The 20505-nt window shown below is 43.8% G+C and overlaps 1 protein-coding gene across 1 annotated transcript in view; it reads right to left on the reverse strand.

Moving 5' to 3' along the window:
• Positions 1-3265: 3265 nt before the first annotated feature.
• The window catches only part of LOC146190627 (alpha-tocopherol transfer protein-like), a 29009-nt gene continuing 11769 nt past the window's right edge, over positions 3266-20505 (reverse strand). The window contains exons 3-7 of the mRNA XM_084600217.1: positions 13722-13796; positions 10508-10759; positions 8457-8650; positions 4470-4580; positions 3266-3463 (exon numbers count right to left, since the gene is read on the reverse strand). Coding sequence (XP_084456343.1) covers positions 3266-3463; positions 4470-4580; positions 8457-8650; positions 10508-10759; positions 13722-13796 — 830 coding nt within the window. The remainder of the gene's footprint in view (positions 3464-4469; positions 4581-8456; positions 8651-10507; positions 10760-13721; positions 13797-20505) is intronic.

A 20505-nucleotide genomic window follows, 5' to 3' on the forward strand; every position in this document is an offset into this window, starting at 1 on the left:
AATACTTCATACGTAACTGTGAGGTTCAGGTAGTCATATCCCTTCTCGCACTAGCAAATGTTAAAAAAGGAACACAATTTTGTAAACCGATCGTGATCAGTGTGAACGATACAAGATACTACGAGCTGTCATCTAACCTCTCCGGTACTCAACACGTACCGTAACTGTTCCAATGAATGAGTTTATCTGTCAGTCTCTTTCCTACCTTTCGCAAACTGATCGTTAACTCGCATCACTAACTATCGTACTTGGTCATTGCGTCAGTTTGTTCAGATAGGCTACCCATAACTACCTGAGGGGTGATGGGAGGGGGGCCTAACTTCTGCATTATTTTTTTATTCGTTCAAAGCACTCTGAAACATTCCCTGTCGACAGTAACGTACCAGACACTAAGTATTCATTCCTACCTTTGTTGCGAAACGTTTTACATTTGGAGGCGAAAATTTGCATTCAAGAGAATACATTTCCACACTGAGAAAGCTGCTGATTGGAAGCCCTCCTAAATGCTTTTGTAACCTCCAGGAACAACCCATTTGAGAAGCTCTTGATATATTCAGACATAACTGTTTTCCAGTTGAGTATAAGCTATAAATTATTGCATCCATGCTATAGTCTATTTTCTATTTGTCAAATAACACTGGAGGCATCAGTGAATAAATCGACACCACGCACTTGTAACGGAGGATGCGCACGCAGAAAAATATATGTGGTTTTGCCATTCCTTCAAACACGTTCAGTTAATGCGACGCTCCACGGAGATAAATTTGCTGATAGCAGTAAAAAACCTCGAGGAGTGCCCAGCATAATATTCAGTGTTCCCCTATTCAGTGTTCCCCTCGTTTAACATGCAGTTCAGGTTGCTTGCTTCATCTGGTGTCGATTATTCCCTTGCACAGCTCAGAGACTGAAGTTTGAATTATAATCTATTTTGCAATAAGGCTACCATTATAATCATCATAGTTATGAATAGTTGTGTGCTTAAAAACATAGTACTCTGCGCTTCGTCTGGAGTGCGCCTTTTTCGTGTGTCAACCGTGCACCAACCGTGAATCAACAAATGTGCTGATCTCATTTGCCCACCTTATTCTTTGCCGACTGCTTCTATGTTCTTATTTATTTCGCTTCATTGCTCCAGACAACCTCACGTTACCAGAACCATTGGATAAGTGTCCCGTACAGGACAATTTGCTGCTGTGTTTTCATTTTCTTTCTCATAATAATCGCCATTACCAGTTTTTTCATATAGGCGGGAAAATGTATTTGACTCGTTTTCTTCTGTTATTCAGCACATGTAGTCTCAGCAGGTACGCCTCTTAATTTCATCACTAGTACCTACATATCTTTTTACTGTTTCCATTGTCACCTTTAATATAATTTCAAGCCTTCTTGCTATATTCCAAGTTCCCACCTCCAGAGGCGTGCACTACGACGCCATAAAGCCATATACATTCTCCATCAGCAAAGTCAATCAATCGCCGTTGGGAGATGGGCTCTTTATAAAGAATAAAGAACACCAAGTGAAAAAAAAAGCAAAATAAAACGAGCGCGTTACAACAGGTTAACGCTACGGCAGAAGACGTCAACATACCACTGATAGGGTTCTCCTCTTCGTGATCTCCGTTCCGGCCGGTGATATACTCCCGATTTGCCACCTCGTGACCACTTATCTCCGGGCCCTTCAAAGGTCCTGAAGAAATCACAAGATCGCCTCACAAGATAGAGGCCCCAATGCGGACACCACTCACAATAATCTATGAGATACTCCTTTAAACCACGTTATCGACGCCAGCGTTAAAAGCCTACGCATAACTGGGATTTAACTTTACACGCCAATCAAACCTCATGCTCACGACTGAAAAGAAAAAGAGCTCTCCGACGTGTGGTGTCCTTTATAGCGGCCTCTTACAAACCGGTTCTGCGGGGTAACATTCTACTTACGCGCAAAGGACAACAAACTTGGCACTTGACTCGCCCTTCTTTTTTTTTTCCTTCTCCGGCTATCCTCTGCCTCAGATACACCCGGCATAAAGACGATGACGTTAATAATGCATTAGCGCCGGATCTTGGGGGTATTACGCACAGAAATGTTACAATCTACCGAGGCTTCTTTCACAACGAAAGCACGCTGAGCTTTCCAAGCTGAGAATGGTAGATAATCAGAAATATGAACAGAGAAAGCGTCTTTTTCTCGTACATTACAGCCCGCAGACGCTCAGGTGAACTGCAAGCTATAGCGCTATAGCTGTAAACTATATACAGGGTGCCCAAGAAACTTTAGCCAAGGGTTAACAAATAAGACATTTGAGGTAGGCCACGAAAACCAGTTGCATAGGGCTACCAGCCATCTGGCGCAATACAGACAATTTTTGTTTTCGCTGATAACTAATTAGTTAATTAGTAAATTTTTCTAACTTACTAAATATTTACTTGAGACAATAAATGCGTTTCGCAAAATTGGAGAACACCTTCAGAAATCCCCATTCCATTTGTTTGCGATTAAAGTCCTCTCACTTAACTTTTCTCCGAGCTTAAAAAAAAAAAAAAAAAAGCCCGCGAATTACAAAAATTATCACGTGAAGAGCGCATTCGCTTGCCCGGATTGCCCTTCTCTCTACGGTGGCTTGAGAGGACAAAATAAGCTGCGGCGTGACTCGCAGCGGCAAGCCCCGATATGTCTGCGGTGGTTTCTTCGCCCGCGTGAGTCAGTTGGCGCATGTGACTGTACAAGTTGCAGAGAGAGCGGCGAGCTGGCTGAGAGGACAGTAGTGCAACCATCGTCAACTTAGCCTAACGCTGCAATTTGGCCATCGAGATACGGCTGCGGGGGATTTTGGTTCACTGAAACCACGGTTGAGAACAGCACATCGTGGCGCGGCGCTTGTCACGGGATTTTTATATTTCGCGGGCTTTCTTTGCAACTCCGAAAAACTGATACACGTGCAACTTCTTATATCGCAAATAAATGGAATGGGGGTTTCTGAAGGTGCTCTCCAGTTCTGCAAATCATATTTATTCTCTGTTATTCATAGAGCAAAAATTCCCCATTTTAGCTTTGGTTGATTGATGAATGTGCGCTGATTGCCCAATCTCAGTTCAGTGAAATAGTGTGAGTTATTGTGTAGCAAACCGGCAGTGTTTCGAAGCCAAAGTGATGAATGCTATATTTCTTGCGAAGTTCCTGAACTGTAGCACGCATCAAGGTGACAGTTGTGCTGCCTTGGAGTCCAGTAGTGCAAAGTGTTTATTCAACTAAACTCATTCTTGATTACAGGTTTGTAGAGTCCCCTTTCGCAGTGCGATAACCGTAAGAGTTTATTTTCTGGAAGTAACTGCCTTCACTGGTCAACTCCTCTTTCAAAGCATCGTAGTCGTAGCTCTCGAGCGTGCCGCCATGCTCCTCAGGAATTACATCTTCCGGCACCAACTTGTGTAGCTCCTCTAAATTGTAGCCGAACAGGCGAATCTGCAATATGATGGCAGAATTTAATAACCAGGCCCAGCTAGCCTTCATTTTTCCGTAATATATTGTAATCTTTTCTTTCTTCTTTGCTGCCCAAAACCGCCCACATGCAGTGCTATCACTTTACTTGCAGTGCACATAACTGTATTTTCGCACTTTGTTCGCGCTCAGTGTTGCCAGAACGAGGCTTTCATAATTCCTTTGTATCACAAGATGCGCCGAGATCAATTTCGAATGATTGAGCACAAGTAGGACTGCTTCCATTTTGTTCCTGGGTGTCATTTTGGCCGGTTCACCTACACGCTTCTTTGCCGACTTTAAAATGAGCCCTGTCAAGTGCTGCGGGTATGCGTAGTTGGACGACCAGTTGACACATTTGCGGTTACCTCCGCCACCGGGTTGCCTAATTGTTCTGCGGGTGCAAATCAGCCCAATAAGGAGCTCAGTTGGGTGCAACCCAGCCTATTCCGTCGAATTGCCTTTGGCATTGCCACCACAACATGACAATGTACTGATGATTTATGTGGCTTTGTGCGCATGCGCGTCTTGTGACTTACAATCGAGCCTCACCCTTCTCTAATGCGGCAACCTAGAAATTGCCATGTATTTTGCTCTCAAAGGGACTGTAATGGAGGTTCTCCGAAAATTGGGGCTCTCATGATTCTGCTCCACGGCGTAATGTAATTAATGTGAGCCTGGCTCATGTGTCTTTCGGGTTTCATTTCGTTAATGGTTAAGGATGCTGATATAAAGGTACGGGTGATATTATCTACCGTGTTTTTTCTTTGAAGTATAAAAGAGCATACGAACTCAGAGTGTTTGTTTCATTGCAACAGCTGCTGGATGACGTTCCTTGGTCTGGCGGTTGAGCACAGTGCACTGCCTAAACAATAATCGAAATTCCCTGTATATGTTGTAACCTAGCTGGGCATTTATATGAATAATACTGGGATGTTTGAAGCAGTTCGAAGCACGTTGTCCGGAATAAACAGTGTCTCGCAGCACTTACCCTTTTCATAAGTTTCGCCTTCATGAATGACTTGGCAATTGCGAATAGTATATCGAAGAGAGCAGGGTTGTTGATGATGTAGACCCCTTTTATCCGCACGGGAAACACGTCCTAGAATAGGAACACAGGTGCCTCCATCACACAACCTTAGCTGTTTTCACACGGTGTACCAAGGTCTTTGGCAAATTATACTGGAAGGCCTAATTTTCTTTTCACCCTTATTACTGAAGACCTGCATAGTAAATAATCAAGAGGTCAATAAGCTGGCTTTGCATTCTCTTTGGAATAGGGCGCATATGTGTGTGTGTGTGTGTGTGTGTGTGTGTGTGTGTGTGTGTGTGTGTGTGTGTGTGTGTGTGTGTGTGTGTGTGTGTGTGTGTGTGTGTGTGTGTGTGTGTGTGTGTGTGTGTGTGTGTGTGTGTGTGTGTGTGTGTGTGTGTGTGTGTGTGTGTGTGTGTGTGTGTGTGTGTGTGTGTGTGTGTGTGTGTGTGTGCGTGCGTGCGTGCGCGCGCGCGCGCGTGCGTGCGTGCGTGCGTGCGTGCGTGTGTGTGTGTGTGTGTGTGTGTGTGTGCGTGTGTGCGTGTGTGTGTGTGTGTGTGTGTGTGTGTGTGTGTGTGTGTGTGTGTGTGTGTGTGTGTGTGTGTGTGTGTGTGTGTGTGTGTGTGTGTGTGTGTGTGTGTGTGTGTGTGTGTGTGTGTGTGTGTGTGTGTGTGTGTGTGTGTGTGTGTGTGTGTGTGTTCAAAGGGTCACATTGAAAAACTTAAAACATTTATTTCGACGTTTCGGTCGTAGCACGTCCCTTTTGAACAATCGTTTACAGTGCGCTCGGGCGCCTTCTTATAGGTATTACAATGACAGCCACAGAAGGCAGAGAAAAAAAAAATGAAGGGGGAAATCGGCTAAAAGAGGGGCGAACACAAGAGAGAAGCGGATGCCAGCGCAATAAAGGGGGAAAAAAGCAATCGACAACCATGGTGGGTAGTAAACAATTCAAGAGGGAGACGGGACGGGACGTCTTGATGGGTGTACACATTTGCTTTAAGTGCAGGTATTGGCGGCGCCTTTGGGCTGAAGGGTTGCAGCAACAAGACACAGGTGTACCATGAGACAGGTAAAGCATGTGAAAGGCATCCATGAAGTAATACAAGAGAACAAGCAGAGAGGGAAAAAAAAAAAGAAAAGAAAGAAGCTAAAGTGGCAGGCATAAACGAAAATGTCACTGTAAACGCTTGCTGTACAACTTTCTTGAAGAATATATATATATATATATATATATATATATAAACGTGTTTTGGAATGGGCTTTCATTTGCTGCTTTCGAAAATTCGAAAAGTCCAAACAGCAGTGCCTTTAAAATTGCAAAAAGTATTTGCTGGAACAAACTCTCAAACGCACAAGCACAGTTTGCTGCAAAACTCTTTAAATTATACAGCAAAGTAAGGAAATCCACTCAATAACTTCTTTATTATCGCAGTTGGATGGATTGTCAAATAAGTGGAGTTTAAAGCTGTGAACAAGATGATGATAGATTGTATTTGAAACGATCTCTTTTTCAAAGCCCCGTAGTGGGATGAAATCGGATGCTTATCACCGTATAACGCCAAAAATGAGCGCGAGAGAGGCGCATGATGATGGTATACATACGCGACGTCTGGTAATGACACATGCAATGGATATAAGGCGCTCAATTCGAATTGCAGCAGGTATTGCGCCAGGTTATGCATAGCTACGGCGTAAAGCTGAGTCGGAGGAGTTGCTCAAAAGGGCGCCGTCATTTTGAACGGCCATCGTCAAGCTCATCATTTTGGCCAGCATAGTTTTTGTTTGCTAAGTCGAAAACGAACAACGCGTGATCTCGAGTTTCAAAAGAACTGCGTAGCTAAAATAACTTTGCGAAATTTTTACGCCTTTTTCAAGCTTAAAAACGTATTTTGTGATCTTTCAGACGCTGCATTAGGTGTAAGGAGTTGATATTGGACGATTGTGAACCATGTTTGAGAGCATATGCTCGGTAAGCTTCGCATAGAAAGTTCATTTTTCGAGTGTCGTTTCAGCTAGCTTCAACTTGCAGTTGCAAGGTCAGATGACTTAATTTAAAAAGCCGTTTGTAACAAGGACCCGTTTGCGGTCTCATGCATCGTGATGGAACCTTCGTGCTTTTATGCAAAGGAAAGGCACCAAAAGGATCCGGCGTATTGCTTTACGCACGTGTGAGCAAACGCGCCACATTGCACTTAGATCTGCCGATTTCCATGACAGGTTTTACCTTCCTCAACGTGAGCTATGCGGGAACTGCGGACAGCAAAGAGTGTCAAAGAAAAACTCCCGGAAAGAAACATCAAGTGACCTGAGCATTTTTATTCACGGCAGGTATTTCCTTACAGTAATACGGAATACCTGAACAATTGGTCGAGCGCTGCGATATTCCACCGCCTCAGTTCGATCAGAAGACGCGGTTTTGCTCGTGGGACATTGAACCGCCATTTACAAAAACCACAAAACAAATAAGATTAATAGTAAACACACGCGCGAAGAGTCTTCGGCAATTACTGTGTGTGGCGCTAGCTATACAGAATAAGCCAAGCAGGGCCGCTGCTAAGGAATTAGTCACCGTGTTTTTATATAGTGTGTCTTCTTATGACAAAACAGATTTAGGACGTGTTTTCAGGCATTTGGGAAAGAGGGGATGCTTGTGTGCTCGACAGACAAAATGACGCGAAGCGCGTAACAATCAAGGGGTTAGGTGATCTTCAGATAGCAACACAGTGGAAGCATGACACCTATATGTTAGGTTAAAGTGTACGCGACGCAACATGCAATCTCAAATACTCCAAAAGTGTCGATGTTGTTTAAAGCAACCGACAACTACACTACACCCCACCATCTTTCCTTAATCTGCATTGCCAGGTTGAAACCCCGTACATGGGCCTGATTTAGTAAAAGTAAATTATCTGGCAACCATAAAATCGTTTGATGATGGCGGAATTCATGCGTTCCCCACTCTAATGCATGGACTGAATGCGCAGCTTTCACTCTAGAGTCCGTGTATTAAATCATGTATACAGCCGCTCACATATTTCACACAAATGACGGAAAGCGAGGCTTGGACACCTGTCACCGCCGCAAAATGATATTCATGGATTGCGAGGTAATTAATCCTCGATGCATTTGTGGCGGATGACGATAGCTGCTCGGCAAGCTCTCTTTGACTGATTGGGCACGATCGACGCTTAGAAAACGCCTTCGTTAGGTTGGTGTTTTCCGTGTTCTGCACGCCTGTCGTAGTTTTCTTACCTCAGAAATCCGAAATTGTGCGTAAAGCTGCCGCAGCTCGCGCCCCTCGCGGGAAGTACGGGGAATAATTTCATGCGACAGTTTTGTTTGTTATCGAACCTTACCAGCTGCTATTGCTCGCTTTTTCCTCACTGCTCGTTTTTTTTCATTGATTACGACACAATATTTGTGACTTCTCATGGAATTCACTTCGAAGCGCACGACAGTGACCATAACGCTTACTTTACTCGATCCGCAGCATTCGGACAAAACTCGCGAAGTGCACGAGTTGCAAAAACTTAGCGTGCAATTTCGGGCTCTCGCGGCAAAAACACTGAAACGAGTGGCCCGGGCATGTGAGGCTGCATCCGCAACAAACAAAAACAAAAAGGCTATCTCATCGCCATGATGGAGGTAGTACGAGCCATGCTTTCCTTCATTTGTGTTAGTCTGTGAGCGGCTCGCCTTTCTTTTGCCTCAACGCTTGGTGCAAGGAAAAGACCAATGATAGTGCGATGTTATCAAAATTATGTTTAATTTAATTTGCGCAAATCAAATGTGTATCCACATTGATTTCAATGCGTCATACAATATATTCTTCTTATCCCTATTTATTGAAACACAATCTGCCTTTCGTACTGCTTCAAAGGCTTGCACAGGAACACCGGCTAATCGAAATTATTTTTCCATGCTCGAGCTGAGATTGGCTCTAACCTGTGCAAGGCCCACGAATTTCCTGATGACTGCTGGTGTGTAGTGAACCAGGTGGCAAGCGCTGAGGTGATTTATGTCTAATATGGCCACAACACCCGTAATTTGGAACTCTTCCCGAAGAAGCAGGTGTTCAACATGAAGGATACCCGCTCTGAAGAAGTCGTTCAGTGAGCAGATGTCTGGCCGCCAGCCTCCTGACAAAAAAAAAAAAAAAAAAAAAAAAAAAAAAAAAAAAAGCAGATATGTGTGTCCAGATTAGAATAACGAACAGAATAAGAAGATCGAAGCCGATAACAGCTGAAGCGAACCGTTTGCTAGCCAACAAACATATCTAGGATAAGATAATTTACTTTCGTAACACCCCATGTGAAGTAAATTGTGCCTAGCATTTTGTATAACATGGGTCCTTCACAAAAAGTGTAGGTTGTTGTATGCATGCACATATGTTGTTAGGTTAGACTCGCATGCTCCACGTTACTTTTGACGCACATGCAAATACTGAATAAGACAACAGCCACACAACTAAAGCCTTGCAGAAAGCCTCTGGACAGACTATTAATATTTGATGGGTAACACAAATATGAGTGTCCTAGGTGGCCTGCAGTTCTGCCCGGTGCCTGTTTATCTTCAAGACCACGCTCCTTCAACGTTCACTATGAGATCGAATGAGTGTATGGTTCCATGCTGGTCATGCAGAGTCTCTCAGTGTCATTATTTTCGATAGTGTAACGCCTGAACTAATAGTCATAGGCCTAGACGGAGTCGGCTGATGACTTTAGAGGACTATTCCTGACAAACCTCAACTGGTGGTTCAAGTGAATGCGCAAGTCCAGCTAAGAAAGGGGGTGTCGTGGCCTGACAAGAAGACCCGCACTACGACGAATACACGGCTAGTGCCGCTGCGTTCCTCCAAATTCGAAATACAGAGTGATGTTCGTAATTCTTATCACTGCTCCCACCTAGAGGTAAATCAGCGCAATACGAGCAACAATAACGTTTTTTCTTCTTCTTCCTCTTCTTCAAGCATTGATCAAGGGCAAATGGGCTACGAATAAAGGCGTCTTAAAGGAATCGCCTTGCTGTGGAAGACCGCCAGTTGCTGGCACGCTGAATTCGCGCAACTTCGGGTGAAGCCTGGTAGAGTGCAAAGTACGGCACGAAGACCCGACCGGTTGTTTCCTGCTAATCAAATATTTTTTTCTGGTAATGCTCACGGAAGTCAATAGCGCCTTGAGACAGTTATTTAATGAGAAACTAAACAATGCGATCAGCATTCTTTTTTGAAAGGTATTGTTCAAGTTTGCGAATTTTGAGGCTGTTTCCCATCCATAAACGAGCTAACGAACTTGCAAGGTATCGGCTACCGAAGCAGACATAGTTGTAGCACAGATAAGCGCGCAGAATCATCTGCTCGGGAGCAACAAACCAGTGCCATATAACTACACGCATATGCCTCTCTCGTCTGTGGATATTATTTGCCTCATAACGCGAGTACGTCGCAGCGCTGGCTTTTCCAACTGTCTCTAAACTTTTCGCACTGCAGTGCAAAGATTGTGGCGTAGCCGTGATGCTTGCGGTCTCCATCGATTCGTCGTTGTCCTGCGCGTTGAGACGCATACCCTGTCTAGACATACCCTGTCATGTAAGCACGGGCGCACTGAGTGACTCGCCTTGTCTAACATTGCGAGTGACAAAACATTAATATTTTGCTGCTTTTCGAGATGCTCGTTCTCTAGCGCAGTCGAGAATTTCAACTAACGCAGCTGAAATTTTAAGTTTGATCGAAAATTTTGCGCACTTGCGAATATACTGGCTGTAGCTTTTGATCGGAAATGAATCATATCATGCACATTACAACCGTTGATACGTGCGCTTTTGTGTCTGTCTTGTTTACATCAACTTTCCCTTCAATATCTATTGCGTAGTAGTTCCACCACGGCTGCATTTAATGAAAGGGGTTATACGTGCCCTAATTGTTTATAATAAATGGGTGCTCTTCGCTTCATTTTCCCCACACTGAATAATGTGGGCCTTGGAAAAAGTCGGCTCACCACTTCTGAACATTACGACGCCTCTTCCCTCAGGATCCGTCTTGCGTGAAACTGCAACCAGCCGATGCACACGGCAGGCGACGTCGAAAAGAATATCATGGGGTCCCAGGGCGTAGAACAGTTCCGGGTTGTCCCTTCGAACTTCAAAATATTTCTTGACGTTGTTGAAAGCACGCTGAACGTCGAACTTGCGAGCTCGTAGAAACTTGATTAGGAAGACCTCGTCCATTGGACACTCAAGCAACGTCTCACCTGGTTTGGAAAACGGTAATAGACAACGTCCTTTCGTATAGTTAAAACATGCTTGTATTGATCATAAATTTCCATTCCGCACCTTGATAGCAACTAACGCGCCGGGGTGAAAGTGCGTACTGCTCCATTTTCTCCATTCTGATCTGGCTTCAAATTCGCTGCCTCAAAATTCTGTCATCAAATTTAGTAGAACACGAGTTTTTTTTTTTGCACATTGGGCCATTAACGATATTACCTAAAACAAATGTTATCCTATGCAATTCGATTAAGCGAACCTGAGAAGCAAAGCAGGGCGGCTACAAGTTGTGAGTTAGATGTGCGGGCTTATATGAATGCCGATGTAGTCAAAACAGTGGCATCACACTTGTGGCAGAGTTATAGTGCATCACACGTGAGGCCTATTACATATAAAAATTTCATAATCTAGAAAAACGTAGAACGTAATAAATATCTGTTCGAAAGTCAGCCTAAAAAAAAAAGCCACAAGTGACTGAAAGGAATTAAATAATAAAAAAATATGTTCTGTGCACTTGGCATACCACCTTATCCTAACTTTTTCGCATTGCCAGTGCTGAGAGGTGAGAGCAGCAAACAAAACGGCCACCACGGACTGCCTCGAGTCGTTCGGAAACTTGCACGCCAACAAACTATACTAGATATATACTAAGGGGTAATTTCCTGTGAACACAAGCAAGTACTTCACCATCCTGACTTTTTTTTATTAACAAGGGTGTCAAGCCTACGTCAGACAAATGCATACTTGAAGCGTGACGCCATGAAGGTGTCGATTACAAGAAGTGTTATAAAGAGTGTTGGAAAGCTATACAGGGCATATCGCCAACTTGGTGAAATTAAAGAGCCCTCGAAGCCTCACTTGAGCAAATATCTAGCGCAAGAAATCCATAGAGGGGTATTTTAGAGTATATGAGCCAAGTTGTAAAGCTTTGCGTGGAGCCTATAGTTTGCAAATAATATTTAAAAAAAATAAAAAGTGCTCTTGGCTGCTAGGGTGACAGATCCCCGAGTGCATACCCTCTCGATGACATCTCTGGGGCTCGCTGGCATATACGTGGCAGACTCCTTGTTTGAATCTGTCAAGTAAAAATGTCAAAAGCTTTTAGTCCAACTTTGTGTTCAGCTATTAAGTGTAGAAGAATGCATTCCGTTTGTTGCTAATCTGTTTGAAATTGTTTATCAGCTCATTTGTGTTGCATTAAGCATCTGTACATGTTTTGTTTGTTTATCTTGTCTTGTCTTGTCAGATATGCGTGTGTAGTCAGCAAAATATTGGACGTCGAATAAACAGGACTCAAATTGGATATTTTTGTTTGTCAAGAACTGACCTCAGAAACAGGATCCAAATTATAATCCAAATGCTCCAACTCTCTCGTTTTATTGCTCCAAGGCTTCTCGCAAATGGCTTCATTACTGCTCCCTGAGCTGCTCCAAAATGCACCAGCCTGCTTCCAGGTGCGCAATATAAATTAGGCTGAATAGTGTAATATTTTACTTCTGAAAGTAAAGGCGTGTTATTCACTCAGAAGCACATTTGTAGCCCGAATCATATCATTTTTGCACCTGCATGGTTTTGTTGTAGTTTTTTGATGGCACTCTCAATGTTACAAACCAGTAGAAGAGTTGTGCAGTGTATACGTATGTATAGTTGTGCAGTGTATAAGCATTCATTGATGCTTACATTGCAGTGCTGATATGATCAAGATCTCGCGCGACTCTTCTCTGCAGATAAAATTACTTGTACCTCGTTGTTGTTCTATTCCCATGTTTATCTGTGTCGTAAACTTTTTATTGAACGGAATGGTGCTATATATATATATATATATATATATATATATATATATATATATATATATATATATATATATATATATATATATTGTTACGACGTTTATTCAGACAGATATTAGGCTGCGCTAGAGAATAGCACACAAGAGCGGGGCAGAACCAGCTTCCTCCTCTTCTGCTTATCCCGCCAAACCTCATCTTCCTTCAACAAGGACCGCGGGAAGTGCGTGACACTGGAAGCTGGTTCTGCCCCGCTCTTGTGTGCTATTCTCTAGCGCAGCCTAAGATCTGTCTGAATAAACGTCGTAACAAGTGTGGTGGAGGAGCGGGGCAGAACCAGCTTCCTCCTCTTCTGCTTATCCCGCCAAACCTCATCTTCCTTCAACAAGGACCGCCGGAAGTGCGTGACACTGGAAGCTGGTTCTGCCCCGCTCTTGTGTGCTATTCTCTAGCGCAGCCTAAGAGCTGTCTGAATAAACGTCGTAACAAGTGTGGTGGAGGAGCGGGGCAGTTCCTCCTCTTCTGCTTATCCCGCCAAACCTCATCTTCCTTCAACAAGGACCGCGGGAAGTGCGTGACAATATATATATATATATATATATATATATATATATATATATATATATATATATATATATATATATATATATATATATATATATATATATTGGGGACACCTGAACCAAAAGGGAAGGCAGGAAGGTTAGAGCAAGGTCCGTAAGAAACGTCTTGGCAAGGTGCACATGTCACGCTGGATAGTTTAGATAAAGCAGTGAAGTTGAAATAGAAAGTTTATTAAAGAACACAAAACATGTTACAAAAATATCCAACGAATACGACATGGCCTTACGCATGGCCTTACGCAATTGGCACTTACTACGCATTTTTTAAGAGTTACCAAAGGTCTTCGTTCTGACTCATTTTAGCTACAACACATAAAGTATTTTTCTGCGCACTTCGGTTACAGCGAACCCCATCTGCGCGACTGTCGGCTTCCTGATAAGTGAACTCGAGTGTATATGCAATTACAGTGAGACAAGAAGTACTCACCCCTACAACATTCACATGGTAACCTCTATTGCAGAAGGAATCAAAAAGAGAGAAGAAAAGCTATACAGAACCATTTTTTAACACTGTATTGAATTATGCTCAGGCTTACCTAAAATGAGCTCCTGTAGCTGGTTCAGAGCGTCTTTTACAGCAGGCGTAATCCCCAGGTCTTGGAGTGCAGGCCCTTTGAAATAGTGCTTTATAAGTCCAGTAGTTTATACTATTGTTTTTGTAACGTCAGAGGTTTTCATAGTAGGGCACACTGCTTTGGCTGGAATGTTTCAGTATTGGCATTACAAATCGCAGTACAAAGTCGCTACCGCTTTTACTATACGCATGTCATGAAATAGTACCTGTTCAGGTAGTCGGCAGAGAATGAAGCGCTTTTTATATAGTTAGCTTTTAGTTTCAATCATGTGGAAATTATACTCCGGTCGACGTTGTTTGTAGTGAGTACTTGTGTCCGTACTGCACGTTGTACGTTGATGCAATAGCTACACTCGAAATAGGATACTCGTTAAAACTGTTTTGAAGTCGTTCTGTGACTTCTCTTCGCGAAAAAATTAGAACGAGATAGTCGCTATTAAATCATCCACTCACATAAATAACACAGCAGGTTGATGCCGAAAATGGGCGGCGAGAAAGCGCGTCGGCATCTTGGTGGTGGTGACCCAATTTATAAATGACGTCGAAATGGTTTTCTTGCAGGCTTACAATTCAACGGCGCAGTCGTCCTGTAAACGTTTTCAGTGAAGACAACCAGCAAAGAGCACGGTGATCGGTCACAACTGTGAAGTGGCGGCAGTATAGGTGAAGTCGAAATTTCTGGACCACCCAGACGACGGCAAGACATTCCTGCTCAGTAATAGTATAATTTTTCTCAGCTAGAGTCATGGTCTAGCTGGAGACAGCAATCACTTTCTCACGGGAAGTTGCGTCGCGCTGTAGACGTACACCGCCGAGACCGCGACCACAAATATCAGTGGGCAGGATGGTTGGAGTGGTGTCGCTAAAGTGGCCAAAAACAGGATCCGATGTGAGGGCGTGATTGAGATTGTTAAAAGTAGTGTCGCACTGTTCAGTCCACAAGAAAGGGGTGCGCGCTTTAAGCAGTTCATGAAGTGGAGCAGCAATAGTTGCAAAATGCCTAATAAAACGCCGGAAATAGGATGCCAGGCCGAGGAAACTGCGCAAACGTACAGTCCGTTGAGGATGAGCAATATTCAGGACAGCAATGATTTTTTCGGGGTTTGGACAAATGACTGCATAGCTAACTAGATGTCCAAAATTTTAATTTCCTTCTGTGCGAAGGGGCACTTCGTGTTGAGCTGAAAGCCCGCTGAAGCGAGACATGTGAGAACTTCATTCAGGCGCGAAAGATGGTCGTTAAAAGTAGACGAAAAGATTACAATGTCGTCAAGTAACATAAACAGGTTCTTAATTTTAGGCCACAAGGTATACAGTATCGATCATTATTTCAAATGTCACTGGTGCGTTACAAAGGCCGAAGGGCATAACATTAAATTCGTAAAGTCCATCGGGAATTGCGAAAGCGGTTTTTCTTTGTCGGAATCGTGCATAGGTATTTGCCAATAACCAAAGAGGAGGTCCAAAGTCGAGAAATATTGGGAAGCTTGAAGTGAGTCAAGGGCATCATCAATTCGCGGCATCGGGTAGACATCTTTTGGGGTAATTTTGTTGAGTGCGCGGTAATCAACACAAAAGCTATTCCGAGCCGTCCTTTTCTTTAACTAACACTACTGGGGAGGACCAAAGGCTTGGTGAGGGACGGATAATGTCGCGACGCAGCATGTTATTTACATTTTCATCAATTAATTTTTGTTCAGAAAGAGAAACCCGATAAGGCCGTCGGCGTACGATAGAGTTACCTTCAGTAAAAATGCGGTGGTGTGCAACACTAGTCCTTCCTAGTGGTGGGGAAGTGGCTTCAAAAAAGGCTTGGTGGTGTTGAAGCAATGTTAGATGTTCTTTGGGTTGGTTCGGCGTGAGGTTCGGATTAAAATTCTTAGACAGAACAGGAAGTGAAACGTCTGACTAAACGCGTTACTGAGGCAGAGGGGCGGTGAGCACCATCAGGGACAAATGTTGAACATCCACTATGCAAGGGAAAGAAGTTTTTTTTTTTTTTTTTTTTTTTTGGCAGCAGGAGGAATTCACGTGAAGTGTTAGTGGCCGCTACTATGGCTGAGCCGTTGCGGAACCGGACAAGACATGACGGGAAGGCGATGCGCGCGTGAGATGACGATGAGATGGTGCGATGAGTACGTCCCCGTCATTGGTGTGGACAAAAACAGCGGTGAGTAGTTTTTCGCAATGAGGAGGCAATACAGTATCGGCTTCGGCAATGAGGGGATGATATTCAGAAAAATCGGATGAATAATCGCTTTCTGTCATATGGATGACACGGTCACTACAATATTTACTTGCCTTGTGGATGACCATAAATGATGTTGAAATTTGTCAAGCACTAAGTCCTTCTATAGGAACACAAACTTAATAGCAACGCGGGTTTCACATCCTTCATGGACACCCACATCACCAGTTCAAATGTGTAGAAGCGTGTTTAATTTTAGGTGAGATAAGGTAATTGGCTGCGCTCCCTGCATTCTACTAACTTTTCACCTATTAATAGTTCGGTTATCACATATTTCTCACTCTGATCCTACTGATCCTACTAAGGTTGAAGGAGAGCATCAAGCAGGTCTGTCATTTGCCCCTTCTCCCACTTCCGACAGGTAAACTTGCTGACAGGTAGTAAGATTTGAGGAGAAACTGTTGCGGATAATGTTCAATTTCCTTCTCTTATTGCACTTTGTGCCCATCACCCTTCGATTGGCTCGCTCACAACTTAGAGCACTAAGGCCTGAATTCTAATCTGAGTTAAATTGAACCTTTCATCATCATCTTCATGGCCAGTTAAAACTATGTCTGCTAACAAAGAAAGTTATCTCCACTTGGCTTACAATCATGCCTTTCTTGTACAAGCCACGCGCCCATCCTATGTTGCAAAATATTACCTAGCCTCTGTACCTATTCCTTTGCCTACCGCTGCTACATTTCCATTTCTTTTACCGTGTTGCCCTAACCATTCATGCGTTGTAGATTCAACTTTACAAAGGTCCCGTGGATGATAATCTTCGTCTCATATTTCCAGCTTGGGCATAATTAACGTCGAAGTATCTTTATTCACGATCAATATATCTCGTGTCTTTTTTCTCATCCCGCACATGTAATCATATCATTTGCGTCTCTCGATTTTACCGATATCACTTTACTTCATACTTCTTTCTCGACTGACCTTAATTTCACCTCAAGCCTTTTCGTTATTTTCCATGTATTCGCCCCCGTAGACGCTTTCTAAGTGAATGCATAAGTCGCATCCATTTATCTCCTATAAACCAATAAACCTCGGTCAAAGGTTGTGAATTTTCATGAGAAAACTACTTGTCGCCAAAAGGAAGCAGGCAGATAAAATAGTGAACGCTGTAGCTGAAGGCGTCAACATACCATTTATAGTATTCTCCTCTTCGTGACCTCCGTTCCGGTTGGTGGTACACTCGTGATGAGCCATCTCATAAAGCACCTTTTCTCCGGGCCTCCTGTTAATCTTGAAAAAGTCGCAAGCGCCCCTCAAAGGATAGAGTTGCACTGCGAACACTGGTCCCGTTAATATAAAAGAAATCCTCCTTCAGCCGCTTTCATGACCGTAGTGTTCAAAAGTCTAACCATATCTGTCGTTTTCCTTCCCGCGTACAGTACATCAAAAGCACTGCTCGTGAGAGAAAAACCAAAGTTCTAGCGCAGCATCTTTCGTAGCTTCCTTCCTCAAACCGGTTCGGCGTAGTTATGCCAACAGATCTATCTTCTTTCCATGTTCACAGACAACAACAAAGTTGGCACGTTTCCTTTTCCTCTGCTGGCCCTTTCCTTCGGGGCAAAACAAAAGTGGGCAGTCAAGGGAGTCATGCATGCCAGCCAGGTCTAGGGGGCATCAAGCGGGGAAGTAATGAGACACATCGGGGATTCCTTCCTAACCGAACCACAGTGAGATTAACTTGCTATTAACTTAAGTGCTTGTCTTTTCTTCTCTTTTCTGTCCCCTGTCGCAGCGCTGGTAAAGTTTTCCAAGATGTGCCAACTGGCTCAGATGTCCGTTTTACTACAGTGAGATTAACGAGCTATGTGTGGTGGATATCAGAAATGTGAACGCAGCAAGTCTCCCTTTCTCGTGAATTCTAAAGCGATAGGCCCCGATGTCCAGGAAGTGTGGCACTGGTAGTAGGTAGGTTAGTGACGTGCACTGGCTTGTTGCCAGGTTTTGTGCCCTTATGAAATGATGTAAATTTGACTGGCGTGGCAGAGCTGTCAGGCCTTGCGAACATAGATTTCGCCATTAAGATTAGAAGCTGATGGGTCCCGAGTCGGACACGCTGCTCTCAGGCCACAGAGGCACGTTTGTAACACGAGATTAAAGCGGGGATTTATATCTATGTCGAGTCGACTTTCACATGATATGGTATACAGCAGTATACTATAATGAGTACGTATGGGATAATACTCCTACAAACAAAACTACTGACTAAGTGAGCATCAAAGTGAGTGCGCGCTAACGAGAATCGGGAAGGGAAGCCGGTAAGCGGAAGGCCGTCACGCCGTCCCGGCGTACTTCTATTGAAAGCGCAGGTTAGCATTCCCCGCCCCTTTTCTTTTATTCGAGCTATACGAATATATACGAAGTGTATATAAATAAGCGCTGCAGTTAGAACCTTTGCTTTCTTGCTTTGCGTTTCATAGGACGTTATTTTTGAAGTGGGAAAATCGAGGAATAATTCATCTTTTTTTCGGCACAGTCTCAACTCAATTTCTGAACGTTCGCTGTACTCTTGAGATTTTGAAGGAATACATGTGGTTTCATTCTGAGTTATTTTCAGTTTCAGAACACTGTTTCAATTTCTACCGCAGCGGATGCAATATTCACGTCCGAAGCGCACGCAGGCGCTTGCTTGTTGAACAACGCAAACATGTCAAGACGCCCTCAAGACTTTCACCCTCAACCGTTTCCCTTTCCGTTGGCCAACTAAATATACCAGTATGACAGTATGAGAGCTAAAGCGTGAGGCGGGCTTTCCACTCATGGCCATACATACTAAATCGCAGTCGGTGTTATATCTTCCTCGGACAACAAGGAGCTCAAGGATAAAAAACAACTCGCTTTTATTTTTGTCGTTCCTCGCTTCGATAAGACGAGGATAGTGCAGAAGTCCGCCAAGCCGGCCTCGTTCTGGTTCCCAATGGAAGATGAACATAAAACGGCGGCGAACGCTTAACTAACTTAACCGACTCTACTTACGGAGCCTAGGTATTTTTTGATGCTATTCAAGGCGGACAACATGGCCGATCGGACTGCTGTCGTCTCCCACCACGCAAAATAGGTTGCGCATGCGTCTATAGGTAGATTCAAAGGTGAAAAAAATTACACGATGTAGCTACGATGCATAAAGTTAGCTAACATCCCAGTATAGACAGCATATTTCAAAGGCTCATTCTCCATACTCATTACTTTTCAGGGGGCTCTGCCGTATTGCCCGTGTTCTCGTTCGCCGCAGCCTTGAGAGTATGGCCGGCTCTGCATGTTTGTTTTGCTTTTTTGTCGCAAAATGTTCCTAACACGCACACTGCTGTACTTCACTTAAACTTTACATTTCAATCAAATTAAAACACTGCTTCATAGAACACAACCCAAAATGAGCATGCTTTGACGACAAGCCGGGGTGCGTGACAGCCTGTCGACAAAAAGGTATGGTCTTCCTCGGTGCTTTTATGTTCTGCTTGGCGGCGTCGGCATTGCCGAACAAGATATCTCGCTTTATTTATTCTTTGCGCACTCAAATTATCTGTTAGTGTGTTAGAGCTCGCTCGCCATATAAAAAGTACCTGACAATTTCATTGGCGGTAACACCTACATTAAACACAGAAGAAGAAAAAAACAACAGCAAATACACCGGCTTGGATACTACGTAATTAGACCAGACTATTATAATACAATTACCTCTAATTTTCCATCTGACATTGACTGTGTCAGCATGACATTTTCAAATTCGATTTAATATTTGCGCTTATGGCTTAAAACAGCGCCAACACGAGGCGAAGGAGAGGGTAAGGGGACACGACCCGTTGTCCCCTTCTCTCTCCTTCGTCTCGTGTTAGCGCTGTTTTTAGCCACAAGATCGTTCACGAACCAGCCCAACTTTCTACCTCGTTAAAAAACATTTGCTCTTTCGTTGCGCTTTTGCGTGGGCTTCCAGTGGATTAATCTTCAGAAAGGGGACGAGGGGAGGGGGATCCGCCTCTTTACCAAAAAGTGGCGCCTTCTGGACAGTGACGAATTCTTCTGCAGCAGGTTGAAAACAAACTCACTAACATGGGAATGCATCCGCGGTGCTGTATCACGGGGAAGTGACAGCGCTTGCTATAAGTTGCAAGTCGTGTGTTTGACAGCTGCGGCTATCATATGCGCCTGTCGTTAACATGAATTGCGCATGCGCCGTTGGCGCGCGCGGTCCGTTTTGAATCAGTGGAGCTGGAAGAAGAGAGGCGAGCATTCGCAAAGCTTCGATGGGAAAAAGGCGCATTCCGCTCTACAAGTTTCTCTTTATCCTGCCTGGCTGCATTACAAATTTTTAAACAGCCATTTCAACTCAAATATGTCTCCGAACGCAACCTAAGGGGTAACATACACGTAGTGTAGGCGGAAATTATTGAGGGGCTGTTAATGGGTCTCTTTTCCACACAGCTTCCCTCTTTCGGCCGCCACTTGCAAGCCGATTCTGAGGATTAGACCTCAGATCTATTTATGCCCTTAATTTCTGTGC

This window comes from Amblyomma maculatum, chromosome 4 (genome assembly GCF_055883805.1).
Source record: "Amblyomma maculatum isolate TAMU_Amacu chromosome 4, ASM5588380v1, whole genome shotgun sequence".
NCBI classification, from domain to species: Eukaryota; Metazoa; Arthropoda; class Arachnida; order Ixodida; family Ixodidae; genus Amblyomma; species Amblyomma maculatum.